The 23,369-nt window shown below is 38.9% G+C and overlaps 1 protein-coding gene across 1 annotated transcript in view; it reads left to right on the top strand.

Annotated features, from left to right (window-relative positions):
- OSTF1 (osteoclast stimulating factor 1) overlaps positions 1 to 23,369 on the top strand; it is a 48,278-nt gene that overhangs the window by 19,545 nt on the left and 5,364 nt on the right. The window contains exons 2-9 of the mRNA XM_081152164.1: positions 3,336 to 3,382; positions 10,711 to 10,761; positions 12,836 to 12,899; positions 14,504 to 14,557; positions 15,962 to 16,069; positions 16,992 to 17,041; positions 19,748 to 19,826; positions 22,750 to 22,848. Of these exons, the coding sequence (XP_081008290.1) occupies positions 3,336 to 3,382; positions 10,711 to 10,761; positions 12,836 to 12,899; positions 14,504 to 14,557; positions 15,962 to 16,069; positions 16,992 to 17,041; positions 19,748 to 19,826; positions 22,750 to 22,848 (552 nt within the window). The remainder of the gene's footprint in view (positions 1 to 3,335; positions 3,383 to 10,710; positions 10,762 to 12,835; positions 12,900 to 14,503; positions 14,558 to 15,961; positions 16,070 to 16,991; positions 17,042 to 19,747; positions 19,827 to 22,749; positions 22,849 to 23,369) is intronic.

Raw genomic sequence — 23,369 nt, 5'->3', positions numbered from 1 at the left:
TTAGGGTGCATTTCAGGGTGATTTCAGGTAATTCACAGTCTTCTCAGCTCTACCATCTCTCTTTGGTACGTGTAACCAGACTTCCATGAGAACATGCGCATGATGGAGCGTGCCCCACCGCATCTGTTAGCTTCCCTGCATGTGCAAGAACACAACTGTTTTACATCAGTGAATCTGCTTTCTTTAAATAAATTTGGAATTGATCAGTACCTGCTCTTGATAATTAAAATGTTTATTATTAGTTTTTAGATGCCTGCAAGGGTAATACTATAAAACCACTTAGTACCCTGATTTCTTCCATTCAATTCTCTTTTTAAACCAATATAGAACATCACTCACAGTTAAATTAAATATGATGTAAAAAAAAATCACTGTATTAAGTATTATTGTTTATTATTCTCTTGAGAGACTATCCATTGTTAGTAAACTGTAATCATGAAAGTCATGTTTTTCTCTTTTTTATGTAATTCTTTCATATCCTCTGACTATTTCTTTTGCATTCTTTCATTTCTACTTGACTCCGGTCTGAGAACAGAGCAAATTAAGGCTCAGAGCTTTTATAATATGTAGATTAAAAGGGATCCACGAGAGGCTAACATCCCAATATTAATCCATAAGTAGGATTATGCATGTGGTAGTGTTTCTGCAGCATTACACAGAATGTTTCTTTGCATAACAGCCTGAAGCAGTGATTTTCAAGATTTTTTAAAACATGCAATACCTGACTGTTTAATCAGGCACACTGAACTCTTTTCCCTGAGATTGTTAAATAAAATAATGACAACAGCCAACACAACAATAGCTGTCTGGTGTGAATGAATCAAAATTATACCGATTTTTTTGTCAGATCGGCAAAAAATATATTTTTTTGGTGTGCCGCAGAATTTAGTAATCAGTTTTGTGTTCCAGGAGATGAAAAAGATTGAAAATTGCTGGGCTAAAAGTAATTGCTTGATGTTCAGTGTAAATCAAAATGCAAATAAATCTCCCACTTCCTTTTAGTTTTGAACACTTTAAGTAAGACAATCACAAAAGATATAGTTACAAAAATCAGTGGATGAGTCACTCCAAGTATTTTTTTCAGGTTCTTTATATTGAATTTTACCTAAGCTCATATCAGAATTAGCCATAGCACATCCCATCGCCACCATTCCCTCAAGGAACAAGAAAGTTATGTCTTTATTAATTTGGGTCACAAGTAGACTGCTTCCTTGTGTAACTTCTCTTTGGAAAGTTCAAAGTAATCAAGATAACCAGCCTCCCCTCTCAGAGAGACAGTCAGGTCAGCAGAAAATATTTCTCCTGGCAACTCCTCCTTCCCTTTCGTGTTTCCTTTCTCAGGCCTGAGGGTGTGGTTAAAAAAAGCAAACTCCAAACAAAAAAAGTTTTCACCTTTTCTTCTGCCTAGGAACCTCCCTTTAATGGAGCAGGAAAGACGGGGCACTAGAATTCAGATTGCAAAAAATACTTTCTTGCAGACACGTTAAATAACAGGGATCTGAGCTGCTCTTCTGTATTAAGGCGTTTAGAAGAAAGAACAATACCCATCCTTCCACCCTCCATGAAAGTACCTTTACTGCTTTCATTGATTATAAAAATAATACATGCTAAGTGTAATGAATATAAACAATACATGTAAAGTAGAATATGAAGGTTCCTCATAATCGGTGCTATCAGTGAGGATGTGTGTATGTTGTCAGCGTAAAGGGATGGTACTTGGCATAATGTTCTATAACCTGCTTCTTTTCACTGAATATTTTGTAGGCTCTTTGCTGTGTCAATGTCTGCAGATTCTTCTTTTTTGTCTTAATGACTCTATTGTGTGGATGAGTCAGGGTTGATTTACATAGTCCCCTCCGAATGGACATTCTGTCATTTCTCATTTTCTGATGTTCTAAACCTGCGTCATTCAGTATGATAGCCACCAGCCATGTGTGGCAATATAATTACCTAGAATTAAATAATGTTTAAAAAATCAGTTCCTCAGTCACTCTAGTCACATTTCAGGTGCTCAGCAGCTCCGTGGGACTGGCACAGGCGTGGGACTTTTGCGTCATGGCCCAGTTATGTGGGACAGCGCTGTTCTGAGCTCCAGGTTTCAGGCTTCTTTGGAGCATGTTTGCGTTCCTCTATTTGCCTGTTCCTCATTCATTCAACAGATTCTTATTGCTGCTCCTCTGTTCCAGGCACTGTGCTAGGTACTCGGATGTCATCTCATTCATTAAACGAAAACACCTGTCCTCGTAATGCACACATTCTATCGGCAAAAGGTTTTGCGTACTCACTCCCAGTAAATGTCTGTGTATTTATAATTTGCACATGTATTCTATTAGGCTGTTATATTATAAAACCTGTTAAAGTAGGAATGAAAATAATAAGATTAAAATGTGCATAATTTCTGAAGTACTCTTCCTGTATCCCACCTTGGAGGCCATGGTTATGCATGATGCTCCTGGACTGGTCATCCTCTCTAAAGGTGCTTCCAGTGCCGAAACGAAACAATTATCACTTTTTTTAAAGAGGTAGTTCTATTTTGATATACCTTCTAAATTTATTTCATAAAAGACCTCTTTTTTTTTTTTGCTATCTTTAGTTTTTTTCCTACACTCTGTGGATTTGTTCTTTTTCTTACATATTTATTCAGCAAGCATTTATTAAATTCATACTACATATATGTCAGTTAGGTGTCAGGAAATTGAAAAAGTCAGGGTTTCTGCCTTCAAATGAGACACGCCAGCAAATCAGTTATTCTAAGACACGGTATTATGGAAATGCAACAAAGGGGCATATAAAGAGAGATATTGTTTGGCAGAATGGAGGACAGCTCTCATGAACATGACCTCCTCTTACTGTACTCTGTTTTGCGAGTTAATGCAATCACAGATTTTTCCAACAGGTACTGTTTTTCTCAATGGTACTTTTTTTTGGGGGGGGGGAATAAAATTCTAAACCATTGATTTAAGAATATTAAACCATTGTCTATAGTCATGTTAAGTATCTCAATGTTGAAAACTCCCCTTTCCAATTTTAACGTTAGATTTTAGGGTTGGAAGGGCTCCATGTAGGACAGAAGGTAAGTACAAGTAATTGTGTAGCTCCTATTGTTTGAGAGGAGAAAGCAAAATCACCCCAGAGGTGTGTGTTTATTCATGCTTTCATTTAACAAATATTTAAAAAATACCTCCTATGCGGAAAAAGCACTTCATTCCAAAATAATTTTTTTCCATGGGCTTTAAATTAGAGAATTCTGAAGAATATGATGGATAATATTCTCTACTTAGAGAAATTTAGAAATGAAAGAATTGATTATGTTGTTTTTCCCCCTCCTATTTCAGGGCAAGTTAAAGTGTTCAGAGCTCTTTATACATTTGAACCCAGAACTGTAAGTATTCAGTTTTTAACTTTAAAATTGGCATAAAAACCTAAGGTGGTTTCATTTAGAGACTTCCTTTGGCCTAAGTGGTTTGCCTGTTCTTGGATAACCATCAATAATTCACAGAAATGGATGTTCTGTCATTTCCTCCTGCAATCCAGAGGCATGAAAGCTAAGCCCCTCCATTGATCTGCATGTCCTTCCGTCTCAAGGTCGTATAGTCCATCTAGAGCTGCTTCTCCCCATGCGGTGAAACCACTCACTTTAATATCACCAGGTGACCTGCAGAGCAAGCAAGCGGCCCTGTCTTAGTCATCCTTCCGCTGGCTCTCATGCTGATTTCCCCCTTGATCCGCTACCTCAAACTACATTACAATGGCGCCTTCTGCCAGTTGCCCAGAGCAGTTTTTTTTTATGTCTCTGTTGTGTGCATTTTTCATTGTTATAGTTTCTAGTGTCCATCCATAAATCTATCTACCTACCCATGGTTTAGTGAGCACCTATTATGTGCCAGACACTGGTGTAGGCCTTGGGGATAGTGTAGTGACAACAGAAAGGACCGTCTTGTGGAGCTCACATCCCAGGGGGAGAGACATACAGTAAGCAGACAAATGAGGTGACTATCAGGGCCTGGTAAGGGCTGTGAAGGAAAATAAGGGGGGTAAGGGCAACATGGTTAAGGCAGAAGGAGTGCTATTTTCAGTAGGGTGTTTAGGGATGGCCTTTCTCTAGAGGTGACATTTGAGTAGAGACCTGAAAGAAGTGAGGGAGCAGAAGGAACAGCAGGTGCAAAAAGGATGCTTGGTGGGTTCTAGAAACAGCAGGGAGGACAGTGGGGCTAGGAAAGTTGTGAACAAGGGAGAGGGAGGTAAGAGATGAGTGCAGGGATGCTGGATCCTGTAGGGCCTTGTGTGTCGCTTTTGGATTTTGCCCTGAGTAGGATGGGAAGCAATTGAAAGGTTTGGGTACAAGAGTGATTAGATAGCTGAGTTTTAGAAGAGTCACTCTGAGATGTGGACAACCATCTAGGAGAATGAGAATGGAAGCGGGGAGTCCAGGCAGTTAGGACACAGAGGAGAAAGAAACCGAGGAGTAAATCTGTTCTCATTGACTTCTCTCCTAACTAGAGAGGAGAGCTGGCTGCTGTGTGCTGTCAGCTTGTTGCTGGCTTCGTCTGGGTTTGCCCTGGGCCCTGTGGTCCCCAGGACAAGTGACACTGAGTGTTGATTCACTGCCAGCAGGCCAGGGTTTGCCTTCAAACCCCAGATCTGTCATTTGCTCACTGTGTGAATTATTCTTGTGGCCATTGTTTCCCTAATTTGAGAATGGGAATAGTATTAACCGTCCCACAGTAGAACCTTGCTGTGAGCATGGAATGAGATAGCTGGTGAGTGCCACTAACTGGCAGCAAATAATAGTTAGCATGAATGTGTGTGTGTGTGTGTTCAGATGGGTTCTCCCGAGACTTGGTAAACAGAATGTTTCTGGGACAAGAAAGGGATTTGGTGAGCAGAGGTAAGCCTCAGTTTTTTATTCTTCTCACCAAGAGGTTGCAATGGTATCTCCCTGTGTTGCTGAGGGTGGGGAATGGGCAGTGTGTTAGTTTGCTAGGGCTGCCGTAACAAAGTACCACAGACTGTTTAGCTTAACCAACAGAAATTTATTTTCTCAGGGTTCTGTAGGCTAGAAGTGTGAGGTTAAGGTGTCAGCAGGGTTGGTTTCTTCTGAGGCTCTCTCTTGGCTTGTAGATGACTTGCTTCCTCTCTGTGTCTTCAACATGGTCTTTCCTCTGTACTTGTCTGTATTTTAATCTCCTCTTCTTAAAAGGACATTGGTCAGATTGGATTAGGGTTGCTTTAATGACCTCACTTTAACTTAATTCCCTCTTTAAAGACCCTGTCTCCAAATATTGTCACATTCTGAGGTACTGAGAGTTAGGACTTCAACATATGAATTTGGGGGGACACAGAGGTAAGGAAGTATGAGGCCAGATGTCGTTGTCTCTGTCCCCTGATCACAGGGAGGACTATCATTTGACGCCTCTGATTGTCCAAATCATTTGTTTCTTAGGTTGCATGACCCCTGAGGTGGGTAGGAGTGGGAGGAGGGAGGCAGTCATTAGCTGCCCTCCTGGGCCTGGCAATGATTAGATCATTTTTTGCCACTTCCCTAACTCTAGAAAGCAACCTGCATTTGCTCAGTTGAGACCGGAGGTGACATCTGACTGTTTCTCCTCCCTCCCTCCAGTATCCTGTTCATCATCACCTTTGTCCTTTTTCACTGACCACCTCCTCCTTTGGTTCCCCATGACCTTTAACAAATATTTTTGGTTGGTTGATATATTAGTTACTTTAGTTCCCCTTCGGTTCTGTTCCAGATGGAGTCTCTCCACTGTTCTTTATCTTAGTTATTATTGAATGCACAGGAGAAAATACACATTTGTTTATTAGTTTTTTTGAATATTCTGTATTTAAAATGTTATTGTATTTTTTAATATCCCTGGTCCCAAGGATTCGAAGCTGCAGAGCAATGCTGCTAATTCATCCTGTATGGACTGGGTGTTCAGTAATGACCACCCATACCCCACTGCCCCCACACTCTGCCCCTTTCCACCTCCTCTCAATCCAGATGTTAAAGGTAGCCTCTAGCTCCCATGGACCTCCCTGACTGTTAACTGCCTGTGCTTGTTCCAGCTATTCAATATTTTGAGTATCATCCAAGAACTAGGTTAGTTTTACATTCTTTTTCTGAATGAGAATTTCTGTTGGACAATGCTGGAAGCTCAGTCTGGTCTTTCTCTCGTCCAATAAACCATGTTCTCCTGTGGGATAAAAGTACTGGGTACATCCTGAACTGGCCTGGCCTCCTTAGAGTCACTGGGACCAGGCAAGATGGAAAAGAACTAAGCTGGATTCTGCTGACTCGTGCAACACCCCAGGGAGGCCTGAGTCCTATTTTTAGCCACTACTCAACCTGTAGGAGATAGGGACAGCAATGCCCAACTCCACTCCTGGTGACCCATTGAACAGGTTGAACACTGGGCAGCTTGTGGCTCCCAGTTCTTCCTGCCAACCTGTTTCTCCACTGTCTTCCTTGAAGGCAAGGTAGTCCTGTTACCACCCAGTCCTGTCTGGTTCTTATTTCTCACTCAACCCCCAATGTAATAACGCGTCATGCAGACACCTGGCTGGACTCGACAGACCAGAGTAAAGACACGCTGGTGGAGAAAGAACAGCGTTTCCTGTGTGCTGGAGGTGTAGTACTGATTTCTAAAGAGAAACCAGCAGGACGCTGCTCTGTCATGTAATGTTTGCTGGGCTGTGCTAGGTTTATAGCATTACATGCAGAGGAAGGAGCCCTAGAAGGGGATCCAAAAGCTGAAGTAGGAGCCCAGCCCTGCCACTCACTGTGTGACTTGCAGCAAGCTCTTCAGCCTCTCCCAGCTTGGTCCTGAAATGGAGATTATAGTCATGACCAGCGCTGCCCTAATGGCGTGTTGCGAGGGTAAAATGAAGTCAAGCATGCTTTGCAAGTATAAGGTACTGCTGTTGGTTTTGTTGTAATGCATGATGAATGGGGGTGAAGGGGAAACATATTTTCCTTGGCCACTGCCTTTTAACCAGGTCCTGACACCGTAACGACCAATAATGGCTATGCGTGACCCCTTCCTCATGAGAGAAAGCAGCGAAGAGCAGGGACTCCAGAATTTTACTGTCATGGTTCAAGTCAGGGGTCTACCGTGTGCCTGGTCTGTCGCATTGGATAAGTTTCTTATCTATAATGTGGCCCATAAGAGTGGCACCCACCTCATAGTGTTGCTGGTGAAGATTAAATTAGTTAATATTTGTAAGTGTCCAGATCAAAGCCTGGGACATAATAATATAAAGTGTTAAATAAAAATATCTGTGTCAATTTGATTTGTTTCCCCCCCCTTTTTATTAACTTTTGAGGCTCTAGGTTGATAAATCTGAAAAATTTCCAAAGTATCTCATAGTCTTCTATATATTTTTTAAATAAAATATATATTTGTGTAAACCAACAAAATGAATGCCTTGGGAATTATATGTTACCAAGAATGTATGGACCAGGAATGAGAATACATCTTTCCAAGTTTGTGCTCATCTCTGTAACATCGCAGTGGCCAGCAGTTGACTCCTTCCAATACCTTGTGGCTCTTCAAGGAGAGAAGGAAGGAGGGCTGTGGTTCAAAACCAAAGATCAAGCTGGAAGTAGAGAAATGCTTACTTGATTGTGTCACTGTCTTTCCATTTCTGTTCCATGAATATAATGCCAGGAATTTAAAAGTAGATCCTCATCGAACAATTTACGTTAAGTGTCCTGCAAGTGGTTTCTTAATGGAAAGTGTGACTATTGTAGGTAAAATCTGTCAAGTTTTAAAATCATGAAATTACCTTATTGTCCATAAGATGGCCACCAACAGTCTGAAGAGCTTGTTAAAACACCTCCTTAGCTGTGTCTGGACAAACTGCTGCTAGTTTCTGAGGAAGAAGGTATTTTTTGGGTAGTAAGTAGCATTGTGTGTCTGGGAGCTATTGCTTAAAAAGAAAATAAACTATCCACTCTCCTTTCTGAAGATGACAAAAATAATGAGACCTTTTTATACCCGACTGGAATTGACTGCCTGTTGTCGCTTCAGTTGCAAAACAAGTGTGACCTAATACGTGGCTTGTGGCAGACACCACTATTGAACAGCAGCCATTAATTTAAAAACCGAACCCAAAGAACGCTGAGAAGTAGCAAAATGACCGTGCTTAGTGACGTTTTCCAGATGCCACTTAACCAAACCACGCAGGACAAGAATTACTTAAAAGACATTAAGAGTTTTAACTGTTCTTGGCTTTTATTGCCTTTTTAAAAATTGAGGCAAATTTTTTATTACATAAAATTAACCACTTTAGGTGGGAGAGGCAATAAATAGTGATGGAAGAAAAGGGAAAATGCACAAAATAAAAAAATCCCTGAGAACCCAAACAAAGGTCAGCCTATCCCACAACCAGTAAGTGAGTTCTGCTAAGGAAGGAAATACTGCTGGACTCCAAAGGCACTCAGAACCAGACCGACTTCTTAAAAGACACAAAGTAGCTACTTTAAAGTGAACAGGTCAGTGGCATTTAGCACATCCACAGCGTTGTCAGCCACCACATCTGTTCAGTTCCAAAACATTTTCATCAGCCCCAAAGAAAACCTCATGTCCATTAAGCGCTCACTTTCCGTTCCTCTGGGCCTTACTCCTTTTTTATGAGAAAGACTAACCGCAGGGATTGTATCTGGGGGGGCGCTTTGTTTTTGTTATTTGTGTGATACTTTTTCAAAACGTGCCTTTTGCTTCCAAGGGTGAATGATCTTATTAAATGAGAAAATTTAGGCAGATTGGCTTTTATGATTTTAGAAGGAGACCAAAACTATAGGCAGAGATGACTCCTTAATTTCGATGAAAGCACTGATCTAGGAGGATTCACTGTTAGAAGTGGGCAGGGTTACCGCTCAGAGAACTGCAGAGTAAACACGGCCCGGGATGGCTCTGAGACCAGAAGGATCTCTTCAAGGCATTGAGCTCTTTCAAAACTCCAGGAAACTTAGAGTCACTCCAGAAAAATGCTACATTTTCACATATGTTTTGTTTTCCTTACTTCCTCATATCCTATTTCATTCTCTCCCGTCCCTTACTGTTGTCTAAAGGAGAGAGAGTCAAATGGTGTGGCCAGTAAAGGCCCACCTTACGGTCTGGGATGGCCACTGCGTCGAGCTAGGATGCTACCTGTGGTGGTAAGCGAGTCCCTTTCTGGTCTCTGAGAAGGAAATACAAAAGGAAATTGTTTCCCTAATCGCTTTCTGTATCCATCACATATTGGTAGTCATATTGACCATAGATCATCGGAACATTTTAGAGAATAATTAGAGAAAATCTTAGAGGGCTTGCTTTTTTTTTTCCCCCTCCTAAATGCCTATTTCAAATAATATTAAAATGTATATCATCAAGTCTACATAGGTTCAACTAATTTTGTATAGCTTGTGCTGTGTGTAAGCCTGGGCCCTGTAAATCAAAGTGTAAATACCACAAATGCTTCAGGAAGTTGCCTTTTAAAGGAACTCAGCCATTTTTTGTATCATTAATCATCATTTGCTAATTTTTATATTTGAATTTATGGTGTATCTAAATATTCATTATTGTGGTTGTTTAAAGCACGATATAGCTGTTATAGTCTTCATTTATATTTGGAGGAAATAGCTAAAGTAATAATATAGATCAGCTTTGAAACTAAATAAATTACTAGTGCAGAGTTATATTTGCTACCCTAGTCTGTGAGAGAGGAGATAAGCAAATGGAAAAAGAAATGGATGAAGTAATTTGTTTCACTAGCATAATTTTTATTTGTATGGAAGAATATAATAAAAAATATCAAAGCCTCTTATTGAAAAAGTATTTTTCCAACTAAAATTGTGAAAGTAATAAAAGTAATAACATTTGGAAACATTTTAATACATATTTCATGCATTATTGTGATCTTATCCTATATGAAATTTTGTGCCCTGCATATTTCACTCAACATGACAACTTAAACATTTTTCAATATCTGAAACTCGCTCTGAATAGACATCATGCTGATAATTGTTATCTACTAATGGGAAAAAGAAGATGTTTAATTAAAGTGCCTGGCTTTATTCAGAGAGTGTGTTGGACATTTGGCTGGTACGGGCCAGACACACACTGACTGTAATCAACTGATCCCTCAGACCTGCGTATGGTCTGGACTGTCCGAGTTACTGCTTCACATCTATCAGCTCCGAAACTTTCATGATTGAATTATGTATTCACTATCCTCACATATAAAATGCTCATTCTCTCTGAACATAAAGAGATAATAGTTTTCTCGAAGTAAGCATTTAGCAGGTGTTGGTATGAAAGTGTTTAAAGATGATGCCTAATCATTTAGGAGAGAGCCAAGCTTCTAGTCATTTGTCGTGGTTTTAATTGTAGACATTTATCCTTTTATGAAGAAATATATATCATGTTTTGGAATTTCTATAAGAAAGAAGTTTTATTTAATATTCTATTTTTAAATAAAATGCCCTGTTTTCATTGTGAAAGAATATAAGAGGAATATTTGAGGAATCTTTATTTGTTGTAATTCCTTGAAGTTCATCATGGGAAAAATATATCTTCTGTACATGTGTTAATTTGTTAATAATGTTTTGTGAAATGGTTTACGTAATTTAAAACATTGTCTATTTGGAATCTATATAATTATCCTAATTGTATTCTAATTAATGAAAATATCACATGGAGTCACACTTAAACTTTTTTTTTCTTTTAGCCAGATGAATTGTACTTTGAAGAAGGTGATATTATCTACATTACTGACATGGTAAGGCCAGCTAAAATTTTGTAATACCATGTATGAACTAAAGATGTATAAGACTTTTTTGTATAGCTATAACATTGTACATTATTTTAATGTGTTTCTATATAGAAATACATGTGCTTAAGTCCATTCATTTTAGCACAGTGTCAAATAGCATAAGATTAGAATACCCCATATGTCCATCAACAAGAAAATAGTTGAATAAACATAGCTATATTGGAGTATTATGCAGCTACAAAGAATAAGGAATATTTCTATTATGGAGTAATTTAAGTGAAAAAGAGCAAGATGAAAAGATGTGGATAGCATGTCATTACTTATGTAAGAAAAGGTGAGAGGATATACATATGCCTGTTTTCTTCAATTTAAAATAAAAAGTCAAAGGAGGAGTCATAAAATAAAATTTAAAAAATTGTTTCTCCTGTGTGGGGAGATGGAAAATAGAGTAGAGGGAATGTAGATGGAATATAGACTTTAAAAAATTATAATTTGTTTTGGAGATCTGACTTTGGAATCATGTAAACTTTTTCATAGTTATACAATTAAGTTGGTAAAAACTAATCCCTAGAAATTAAAAGCAGCATGAATCAGACGAACTTAATTGTACCCCAGGTAATTGGCATAACCACACAGAGAGGAACTATTCCAAGTGACTTTAAAACTCAGCGTCTCGACTGAACATCTCTAGTCGAATATAGTTGAAGGATAAAAAGAACTGCCAAAAAAATTGTAAACCGTTCTTAAGCATGATCTTGTTGGCGAAGTGCTGGTATTGCTGTTCTGAGAGAGGTGCACTGTATGTGGAGCAAGTTTTTATTCTGACATCTGTTAAGGAAAATAATCAGCATTTATTCTGCCTTTTTTCAATGATCTTCATCTCTGAATAATCTGAGAGTTGATGAGGGAGAGTTTCTCTTTAAAGAGGTATTCTAGTTATTTTAAGTGAAGAAGGAATGATAAAATTAGAATGTCATCTATTTTGCAACCCCTGTGAAATACTGGATCCAGATAATGCTCATCAGTGGTTAGGAATATTATAGAAAGAGACCACCAGAAATTATGTGTCTTTTGATGGAAGAGATCAAGACGACCTGTGAAATAGTCTTGCCAAAAAAAGTTGAGTCGGTATCTAATTAAGCCTCTAGACCTAATGACAAATTCAGAGGCAATACAGGGAACAGAGGATTCGCTAACATAGGGATTCAACAGGCAAAATCCAGGCTGTTTGAAACTCTGCAAAACAAATGGACTGTTTTTTTCCAACACGTAGATTGTGAAGGAGTGAAAAAAAAAAATGGAGGGGGAACCTATAGATTAAAAGAGACTTAAGAGGCAAGTCAGTTAGTCCTATTGTGTGGCCCTTATTTGAATTCCAAATTATGGGACAACTGGATGATATTAAGGAATTGTTGAAAAAAATTTAAATCTGTGATAATGGTATTATAATTATGTCTCAGAAAGTCCTTATCTTTCAGAGATACGTATTGAAATATTTACCGATGAAGTAATATGATGTGTAGAATTTATTTCAAAATAATCTGAAGGGGAAGGAAGTTGTAGAAGGGGGTATATATGAAACAATACTGGCCGTAAGTAAGTAATTTATGCAGTTGAAAATGGGTACAAGTAGGTTCATTATACTGTTCTTTCTACTTTTATGTAGGTTTGGATTTTTCTGTAATAAAAAGTTACTCCCAAAATAAAGGTGAAATAAAGAGATCTTTAGAAAACAAACAAAAAAGCTTGATGCTACCAAAAATTAGACTGGACAAAAAATTTCTGTAGTCTATATAAATTAAATTTAATTTTTTCTTCTCATTCGTATTATCTCTCATTTGTTTCTTGCGGCTCTGTGATGAAGTGTATTTGATTTGGTGCAGACAGATGTGTGAGTATTTGTCACTTAGTGATAAGGGGAATGGACATCAGTAACTAGGGAGTGAGGAAGCTTGATCGTTGTGACCAGGGCCCATGGACATTTTTGTAGAGCGGGTACACTCCATGAGTCCAATGGTTTTAAAAGCAATTGAATGAAAACTGGATTTGGTACCACTTAATTTAACTCTTCTTTCCCCAGAGTGATGCCAGTTGGTGGAAAGGCACCTGCAAAGGCAGGACTGGACTGATCCCAAGCAACTACGGTAAGCATGGCTGCGTGGCTATAGTTTAGTATACTCTGTACTTTCAATTATCCGGTTCCTGAGGCCTTTCTGCTTGCTGCTCCGGCTGAGAAATCGATGCAGTTGCTGTCAGTACAGAACACTCTCTCCTCCCTGAGCCTCCTGTTAATAACATGGTCATGGACACGAGAAGTGCTTGAGCCTTGACTCACTGGCTTAAGAAAATGCATTCTAGCATTCTGGATAGAGCCCAGGGTTTCCAAGGAAATGCTATGGTTTTACTTCATTCAACTCTTACAACATTTTTTTTGATGTTAAACTAAATCTCACAGATGGTTTCTTACACGAACTCTTTCTTTTCTGATCAAGTAACCCTGCCTTGTTAATTCATGTTTGGGGTAGTGATGTTCATCAAAAGCCTATCCGGGGCAGTTTGGGGAGCTTGAGCAGAGAGATGTGGCCCCTGCCACGAACCCACTTTTTAATTGGAGTTGGGGCAAAAGAGACTTTCCTAGAAATTGGCAGAGTAAAGTAAATAGAGCCCAGAGTCGATAAGTAAGGGTCCTGGGTTCTAATCCTTTTTCTTCCACTTCCTAATAACCCAGGGACCTCACTGAAGGCATTGAACTGCTACCTCTGGGACTGTTCCCTTACCTGTGTAATAAGAGGGTTTTATTTAAATCACTTCTAAGGTTCCTTTGACTTTAGCATTAGATGAATCCTTAGACCATTGGGCCTGGCATCAGGCGCCAGTTCTACACACTGGAAGGAGACTTAGAAAATTTCAAGAAAGGCACTTTAAAGCTCCTAGCAGAGGGGAGAAGGGGAAAGGGTGGAGAGCTGAGGCTTGGAGACCAGCTCAGAGGCCCCACCTGTCCTGGTTTTAATCCATTCTGGACTAAAAAGGACTTTAAACATTTCTGCATTGTTCTGACCTTTGAAATTCCAAATATACCTCATTTCTGAGGGTGTAAAATGTTCACGGACACTGAGGGTGTAAAATGTTGCTTTGGATCCCTGGCAGCCAAGGGAATGTCCAGTTCCAGCCCTTTTATGGAGGAAGGGGGTGTGTCTCAAATCTCATTTGAACAGTAGTCTTGTTACTCCTGCTGGACAACAGTGAACACACCTTCCTTGGAGGCAGGTAGGCGTACTCATTGCCCTTTCTGAAAACAGGAAGCAAAATATTTTCCTCTCACCCCCCCCTTCCAGCCCCCCCCCCCCCGAAGGGAAACAATTATTTTCAGCTATCTTCATATAGGGTGTTTTTACAGAATGTAAAAATAAACATCGAATGCTTTCTTTTGCATTTTCGTGACTAATTTATTAAATACTTAAATAAACTGGTATGCAGGCCATGGATCTGTTTGTTTTGTTTATAAGTCTAGTTAATTGCTATGTTATTGTTTTATTGCTTAGCTTGGTTTCATTGAACACGTAATTCAGCTTCTTTTAAAGCAGGAAACATCATTTAGGTTTTCTGCTATTTTTTCCCCACACTAAGTAAGGGAAGCTGAATTGCACAAGGCCCTGGCACTGTGGACGCTGGGGGACTGTGAAGGCTCTAGTGAACTGTCTGGGTGCCACTCTCAACATTGGGTTTGTACTTTTTCTTTTCAATCTAGTGGCTGAGCAGGCAGAATCCATTGACAATCCATTGCATGAAGCTGCAAAAAGAGGTAGGCATGATTCTTTTTGATTGAGATACACAATTCAGTGACACACAGAAATTTTAATTATACAGTTTGGTGACTTTTGACAAATGTATACATCCATGGAACCAACACCCAGATCAAGATCTGGAGCATTTCTATCATCCCAGGAAGTTCCCTTTCCAGTTAAATCCCTGCCTCCCCCAGAGGCAATCTCTGTTCTGCCTTCTGTCATTCTGGAGAGATGAGTGTAATTTTAATTTTAAAATGTCAATCACAAACACTTTTGAGTACCTTACATACCCCATGCTCAGTGGCAAGTGGAAAGGCATGGTCTGTGACCCCCAGAGCTCAATGTCTATAAGGGGGGAGATGTGTGTAACAACAAGGTGGCCTGATATGTACAGCAGTGGAAATGTGTTTTAGTTAAACAGGCTACAGAGGCCAGAATAAGTAACAGGAAGGCAGGAAGGTAGGGGCTTCTTGAGGGTATGGCATTTCAGAGAGTGTTGATGTAGCATGTGTGTGGTAAGGGGTGGAGTTGGGGAGGGAGGGAGCGATAGGATGGGCCTTGTACCTGGGGCTTTATCCTGTAGATCAGTGGTTCTCCACTGAGGGTAATTTCTCCCTCCACATCCTGGAACATTTAGTACTATTTGGAGACATTTTGACTGTCATGACTAGGGGGATGGCACTGGCACCTTTTGGGTAGAGGCTGGGGATTTGCTGAATACACTGCGGTGTACAGGACAGCACCGATAACAAAGAATTCTCCAACCCCAATGTCAATAGGGCTGCTGTTGAGAAACCCTGCGTGGGGTTTTTGCAAGGCCCCAGTGAGCTCTCTTATTCTATTTTAGATCTTTTTGAAATCTGAATATGCAAAAGGAAATTATTGGTTTAGGATTGTGCATGAGTAAAACTACAAAACTGATATTTAAAATATTTTTTTTGTAAATTAGATATTTAGGGCATTAGCCAGAGGTTTTTAAATCAGTAGTTATACCCTAACATATAAGAGTAGCAGATTTAAGTAGGTTACTTAGTGTTTCTTGTAAGAACCAAAAGTGCACTTTAAATATGAATATAAGTAGTGTGTGCTTGTTAGGTTTGACTGTTTTCCTCCCCAAGTTTCGGGAAAAAGGAAAAAAAAAAAAATCTAATTTTACACAGTAAAAATACCTTAAGCAGATCCATTTAGGCAACTCTTCCCATTAACCTACTATTAAAAATTGATGTTAATGCTTTCCATTAATAAAATGGAAGTCAAAATGTACCACAATAAATGCATTACTGGGCAGGTCTTAATTTCAGACTTGCTGAAATTAATTCATTGCAAATGGAAATTTATACAGGATGAAATTGATGTAAAGGTGAAACAAAACACAGAATCCTTTTTCTTATGATTTTATGAATGTAAAATTTTTTCAGGCAACTTGAGCTGGTTGAGAGAGTGTCTGGACAACCGAGTTGGTGTTAATGGCTTGGACAAAGCTGGGAGCACTGCATTGTACTGGGCTTGTCACGGGGGTCACAAAGGTATGATGGTGTTTTGTTTGTTGCCATAAATGTCTATGCTACTGAAAAATGTGCTTCATCTAAGGGAGTCAGATTTACAGAGATAAAAAAACATTGGTGATTCTTTTCAAATCCTTTAGAACATCAGCCAATAGCCTTGTTCCTAGACGCTTTCTTTGTAATACATTAGGTTGAATGTGATCAGTCAGCCTCCCTACATGACCTCTTTGACTTGAAAGAGTGGAAGCTTCCTTTCCTCTCTCAGACTTGGCAGTTACAGGAAAACAACAGTAATATAAAAACAAACCCCAATATCTAATCTTATAGAAGAAAGGGGCAGATTCCTCTAGCGTAGCTTTTTCCATGTTATGCTTTTATGACATACATTTTAAGGTTAATGTGAACTGTTAAGTTCAGGAGAAAGAGCATTTGCTTGAGTTAGTGATTCATTCAGTTGGTAACTTTTCTGCGTTATAGTCAATAGTAATAATGACAGATGGAATTTCTAGATGTATTTCAGACTGGCCAAAAATCTCCCACAACCACTCATTCTACAACACAAAAACATAATCCCAACAACAATGAGAAACAAAGAACCCAACAAATTAAATAGTATAGCTAAAGGGAAATTTATGGTTGTCTCCCAAAAGATCCCTATTCTATTTTAGCTAATAAGCACATAAGTATCATAGTGAATGTAAAAATTTTCCTATAATAAATGAAATATGAAAAAGTAAAAGCCAAATTATTTGTAAAAAAAATTTTCTAAATAATTTTACCTTTTAGAGTCTTAAGACTTCAATTTAGATACATTTTGAAAAATTTGCTGTAAGGATTTTCTTGATTCTTCTAAAGAATTCTCTTTAAATGTATTATGCCTAGTTTCGTCAGACTTTTACTTCTCATTCTTCAAAAATTGTATTTTTTTCTATTTGAATTTCAGATATAGTAGAAATGCTATTTACTCAACCAAACATTGAACTGAACCAACAGGTAAGATAGTTTACATGAAAGTCATTTAACACACCTGCCTTGTTTTCTTTGTGCAGCTTATGGGCATGAAAAATCATATCATGGTGTTTTGAACTGACCTTTTCCCATTTATTATCTTTCATAAATTTTTAATCAAAATACTACAAGCACATAGTTAAAAAAATTATTATTGTACTAAAGTTCAAGTTGTATAAAGCCCCAAATGCCAACCACATTCCTCCTTGTATATCACTTGGCTTTTAGCTCTTTCTTCTTACCTTCATGTTACTAAGGAAAATACTTTTGGTGCTGTGTCATAATTTATCATCTTCATATGCATTTTGGCATCCTCTCTGGTAGGGGAAGGTTTAAGCTTGTCAACTGCCCAACTCTCATCTTGCAGCACCCAGCACCCAACCCTCCTTCTGCTGGTCCTCCCAATGTATCATATCGTAGTTTTTGGTTATATTACTGTATATTGCTTACATTATTATGACTATTTAAATACTGTTCACTGCTTGTATAACTTTTTTTTAATTTTTATACCTACTGACTTTTATTTAGCTTTTATTGTTTTTGGTATCCACGAAGACTTACACACTGTTTTATATTTTCTTGAGATACTTTCCCAAAATGTGTGAGATGATCAGTTGCCCCCTTCTTTTTCCCTGGAATCATACTTGCTGAAGCCATTCAGCCTCATTCTCTAATCTGAGCAACTTGGTTTGTGCTGCCCTTTGCTGTCTCCCTGGGGAGTCCTTCCCCGCTCTCCTGTGTTGTGCCTTCACCTTTCGGGCTCCTGTGTCTTCCATTTGTTGAAGAACATCTTCAAGTGGATCCCTGAGAAAGGGGAGCTTGCTGCTGATCATTCGGTTGACAGGATTATAGGCTGAAAATGGTTTCCTTCAGAATTCTGCAGGCATGCCTCCAGGCTGCCCTGCTTTCTGGGGCTGCCTTTGAGAGGTTCGATGCCCTTTGGATTCCCATTCTTTTGTGTGTGATCTGCTTTGTCTCTTGATTGGAGTCTTTAAGTTTGTGTTCCAAGATTTCACAAGGATGGGCTTTAGTGTGGGTCTTTTCCCAAAAATGATGGTGAATTTTTTTCAGCCTGGAAAAATACCTCGTATTATTTCTTTTATAGTTTTTATGGTCAGTTTTCTGACCATTTGCTTTGTTCTTTGGTTCTGAATGCCTATTCATAGTTACGTTAGACCTCTTAGGTTAAACCTCCAGTTTTCTTAGTTTTTCTGAGATCTTTCTCACTTTTATCTTCATGTTTTATTTTGGTTACCTTTTTAATTGCCCAGAGCTCTTTATAAGTTTTCTATTGCTGTGTAGTAAATTACCACAAATATAGCAGCCTGAAACACACCTGTTTACCTTATGTTTTCTGTACACCAGAATTCTGAGCATGGCCTCTGCTCAGGTCTTGCAGGCTGGACTCAAGGTATTGGCTGGAGTGGGGCTCTCATATGGAGCTCACATCCTATTCCAGACTCATTCAGGTTGCCAGGAGAATTGAGTTTCTTGTACTGGTAGTAGTGTGGCCCTCAGCCTTCAGAGACCACTGTTCTCTGTAGACAGTTCACAGCATGATGATTCGCTTCCTTCCTCAAGGCCAGCAGGAGGTTGTGTCTCTGACCCTATATCTTTCTTTGGAAAGAGCACACCTGATTAGGTCAGGCTCACCCAGTATAACCCCCCTTTGATGAACGCAGAATCACCTGATTAGATACCTAATTATGGGAGTGATATTTTGTTACATTCACTGGTCTCACCCACACTCAGAGGAAGGGAGTTATACACTGGGTGTGTGCCAGGGAGCAGGAGTCTTGGGGGCCATCGTAGAATTTGGTTTACCCCAGGCTCTCTCTTTTACTCTGATTGTTATTTTATTTTTTATTTTTTAAATATATCTTTATTGATTTCAGAGCGAGGAAGGGAGAGGGAGAGAGAGATAGAAACATCAATGATGAGAGAGTCATTGATCGAGCCCGCATCCCGGGCATGTACCCTGACCGGGAATCGAACCCCGACCGCCTGGATCCTAGGTTTACGCTCAACCGCTGAGCCACGCCCGGCCGGGCACACACCTTATTTTAAAGATGCTACTTTCTCGTTCTCTTTTTTTGGCTTTGTTAATTTTTTTAAATTGAATTTATTGGGGGCAAGATTGGTTAATAAAATTATATAGGTTTCAGGTGTCCAACTCTATAATACATCATTTTTATATTGTTTTGTGTGTTCACCACCCCATTATGCTAAGGGAAATAAGCCAGTCAGAGAAAGACATGTACGATATGATTTCTTTCTTTTTTTTTTAAATCTTCACCTGAGGATATGTTTTACTGATTTTGGAGAGAGGGGAAGAGTGAAAGAGAAAGAGAGAGAGAAACATTGATGTATGAGAGACACATTGATTGGTTGCCTTCCGTATGTACCCCTTCTGGAGACTGAACCCCCAACCTAGGTATGTTCCTTGACCAGGAATCGAACCAGCAACCTTTCGGTGCATGGGACGACACTCCAACTGACTGAGCCACACTGGCCAGGGCATCACATGATTTCACTCATGTGGAATCTAATGAACAAAATAAATAACAAACAAAACAGAAGCAAACTCATAGATACAAAACAGACTGACAGCTGTCAGAGGGGAGGTGGTTTTCAGGGGCTGAAGAAAAAATGGTGAGGGGATTAAACTGCTTTCTCTTTTTATCACCATAGAACAAGTTGGGAGACACAGCTTTGCACGCTGCTGCCTGGAAGGGTTATGCAGATATTGTCGAGTTGCTTCTGGCAAAAGGTAAAGTGTGCTGAGTTTATCTGCTCTTTGCTTACCCTGAAAAAATAGGCTACATCCAGTTACACCAGTAGGAAGAGTAGGAAGAGTAGGAAGAGTAATAGGCTCCTTATATTAAAACTGGAATTTTTAACCTCTACTTCTGTCGGTATCACAGAGTTGTTATGATAAAATGGAATTATGGAGGGGATTTGTGTAAGTTTTTAGTTTTAAATTAAAACCGGGGTAAGCTTTAAAATTACATATACTGTATTAATTTTAGTAAGAACTTATTGTACATTTCTGTAGGATTAAAGGACCTTAGAAGAAGGATGTGTGTGGGGTGTGTGTATGAACAGACAGAGGAAGTCCCCTCTGAGAAAGCTGTTTGGGTAAACCTTCTGCGGCCCCTGTTCTCACAGGAAAGTCTTAATAGATAAGAAAGATTTCTGTGGCTGCAGTGTCCTGCTCTGAGGTGAGCAGATGTTAGATGTACAGAGAATGAGAGAAGATCTCTTGATTCCCTGTTTTTACGCAAGTCAGAGGGAACTGTGAAATTATGGACTGACCATCCATCCATCCATTTGTCCCACAAATACTAATTAACCCTTGCAGCGAGCCAGGTATAGCACCCGTACCACACCCTGGTCCAGAAGGCTATAATATAAGATGCTTGAGCATGGATGCACCATCATTAGGGCTCCTCAGAGCAATGTTGGGATATATGAGAGGAAATGTTTTTGATTTAAAGTATGTTGATGATGTAAACTCTAGGTCTAAAACATCAGACACTCTGTAGTACACCGCCTTCCCCCCCACCCCATGCCAAAGTTTTGTTGAGAGCTGCGCTATCTGCTATGGCAGCCACTGGCCACATGTGTCCTTGAGCCCCCGAAATAAGGTTAGTGTGAACTGAGATGTGCTGTTAGTGTAAAATGCACCAGAGATTTTGAAGACTTAGTGAAAAAAATGTAAAGTATCACAACCATTTTTATAATGGTTACATGATGAAGTGATAACATTTCAAATATAGTAGGTAAAATAAAATCTGTTATTTAAATGAATTTCACTTTTGGAAAATGCGGCCAGTAGAAAATTGAAAATGACATATGGCCCACGCTGTGTTTCTGTTGGGCAGAGCTGGTCAAGAAGGACACAGGAAACGGTTGTGTTTCTTCTCAGCATTGCTGTCTCTGAGCATTTCCTGTCCCGACAGAAATCATGTCTGAGTTCTAAAGCATAATTTAACGTCACAGAAATGATTAGTCACAGAAACATTAATCCTCAGGAGTTTTGACCTGTAGCCCAATGAGAGGAGGAGGTTTTCCATATAACCCTAACTGTGGATAGATTTAATTCTGCTCAGGAGAAAGATTTTCACACCCAATCACCGTATTCCTAATTAAACATACTATTTTTTTCTGGACTCAATTTTTTTGTGCTTTTGAGTTTTAGGACTATTGTTTTTGGTTGTTGAAGGGGATGTGGTGGTGAAGAAAATGATACATACATTGTCGAAGAAAATAGAAATTGGCAAAGCCTTCTTGGCGAGCAGTCTGACAGTAACTAGCAGAATTAAAAATGAATGTAGTCTTATATTTCAACACCACTTCTAGGAAATTATCCTCAGAAACACACACACACACACACACACACACACAAAGATGTTGCTCAAGGAGGTTCATGGCAGTATTGTTTGTGATAATAAAAATTAGGAACAGCCCAAGTGCCCCTCAGTACAGGAGTGATTAAATAAAATTTGGAACATCCACAAAATGGAATACTTCTAAATGTTTAAATAGATTGAGGTATAAGTATGTGTGCTATTAAGGAAGTAGTACCATTATAAATTGCTAAGTTAAAAAAATCTTAAGGTCAAAAGTTACAAACTTCCAGTTATAAAATAAGTCATGGGATGTAGTGTACGGCATGGTGAGTATAGTTAATACTGTATTGCATATTTGAAAGTTGCTAAGAGTAGATCTTAAAAGTTCTTATCACATAAAAAATGTTTTTTGTACCTATGGTGAAGGATGTTAACTAGACTTGTGGTGATCATTTCACTATATATAAATATTGAACCATGTTGTGCCTTGAAATTAATATAATTTTATTTGTCAATTGAACATCAATTAAGAAATGAATTTATAGATCAATACATGTAGTATGACTTTGTGTGTATGTACATATATGCCTGTGAATACATTCATGCACATAAAGGAGATAACCGATGCTCACTGGTGGGGATGGTTACCTCTGGAGAAGGTAGAAAATGGGGAAGGAAAATTGGGAGATGAAATGGGACATACAGTTTTGGTCAGCATACTCCTGTATTTTGAGTCTGTAACGATGAGAAAGTATTCATGAATTCTGATATAATTTTTAACACAATAAAGGCAAGGAAAAAAGTGTGCAGAAGATGGGCTACGGGAATGATTAATTGCTTCTGGGTTTTATTATGTTACTGTGCTGCTAATTTACATGAGAGCATACTTACAGATATAAAGTATTAATTCCCCTCGAGCTCAACCCGCATGGTCTTTCCCAAATACCTTCTTGAACAGAAGAGACAAAGGGTGTGTTGAATTTAATCTCCAAACAATCATTCTGAGGCACAGTAACTATTGGGGTCTAACTGATTCAGGATTTACCATAGGGACAGTGAACTCCTTACTGAAAAGTTCACATCAAATTCTACAGGGACTTGAAGGGAAAGGCTGTGTTTTGATTGTGCATAATTATCAGAGGAGCAACAAGCTCCCTGATTAAAGATGCCAAACACACTATTACTGGGTTGAGAAAGTTTTTCTGCTCTGAAAATGCTTACTTCTGGGCCAGAAAAGTTGTCCAGTTAGTTTTGCCAAAAGTGATCAGTTTTGTTGGAAAGAGTATTGCTGCTGCTACAGTTTTCTGAAACGTCTAATTTACTTTTCTCGTGTTGGGAAAGGTGCTAGAACAGACTTAAGAAACAATGAGAAGAAGCTGGCCCTGGACATGGCTACGAACGCTGCTTGTGCAACTCTCCTGAAAAAGAAACAGGGACCAGGTATTTGGTTTTAATCCTTCTTTCCCTTGTGGTGCTGTCGTGACTAAGATTTATCAACTTAGTAGAGGGAAAAATATTTTCCTGATAAACTCTTCAGGTGATTCTGAAGGTAGATTTTCTATCCTTGGTCTAAATCAGAACCTCTGACACAGAAGAACACCTTCATGCAGACAAATTTGAAGAGACAAATTAAACATACAGGTTTTTGTACATTACTTTGTTTTTTACAGTCAAATTCTAATCACCTTGCTTCCCATTACAGTGCTTTTCGGAGAACCATGGTGTCCATCTCCTCTTTTCAGATATGTTTTTATGAGTGGATATCTCTAAATATTTTTTAACTTAAGCACTCAACAGCTCCGTGATTATATTTTGTTTCTGTTTTAAATGAGGGCATCAATAAACTGTAATCAAAATGATTTTACACTTTGTAAACATTTGGGCATTTATTTGTAGTACTGTGGATGGTTTTTAAAGATGAAGTTTACATGTACACCCTTAAAGATAAACATAGCTCTTGA

Source organism: Miniopterus schreibersii (genome assembly GCF_964146895.1).
Source record: "Miniopterus schreibersii genome assembly, chromosome: 11".
In the NCBI taxonomy this organism is placed as follows: Eukaryota; Metazoa; Chordata; class Mammalia; order Chiroptera; family Miniopteridae; genus Miniopterus; species Miniopterus schreibersii.
This window is presented reverse-complemented; position numbering and strand designations above follow the sequence as displayed.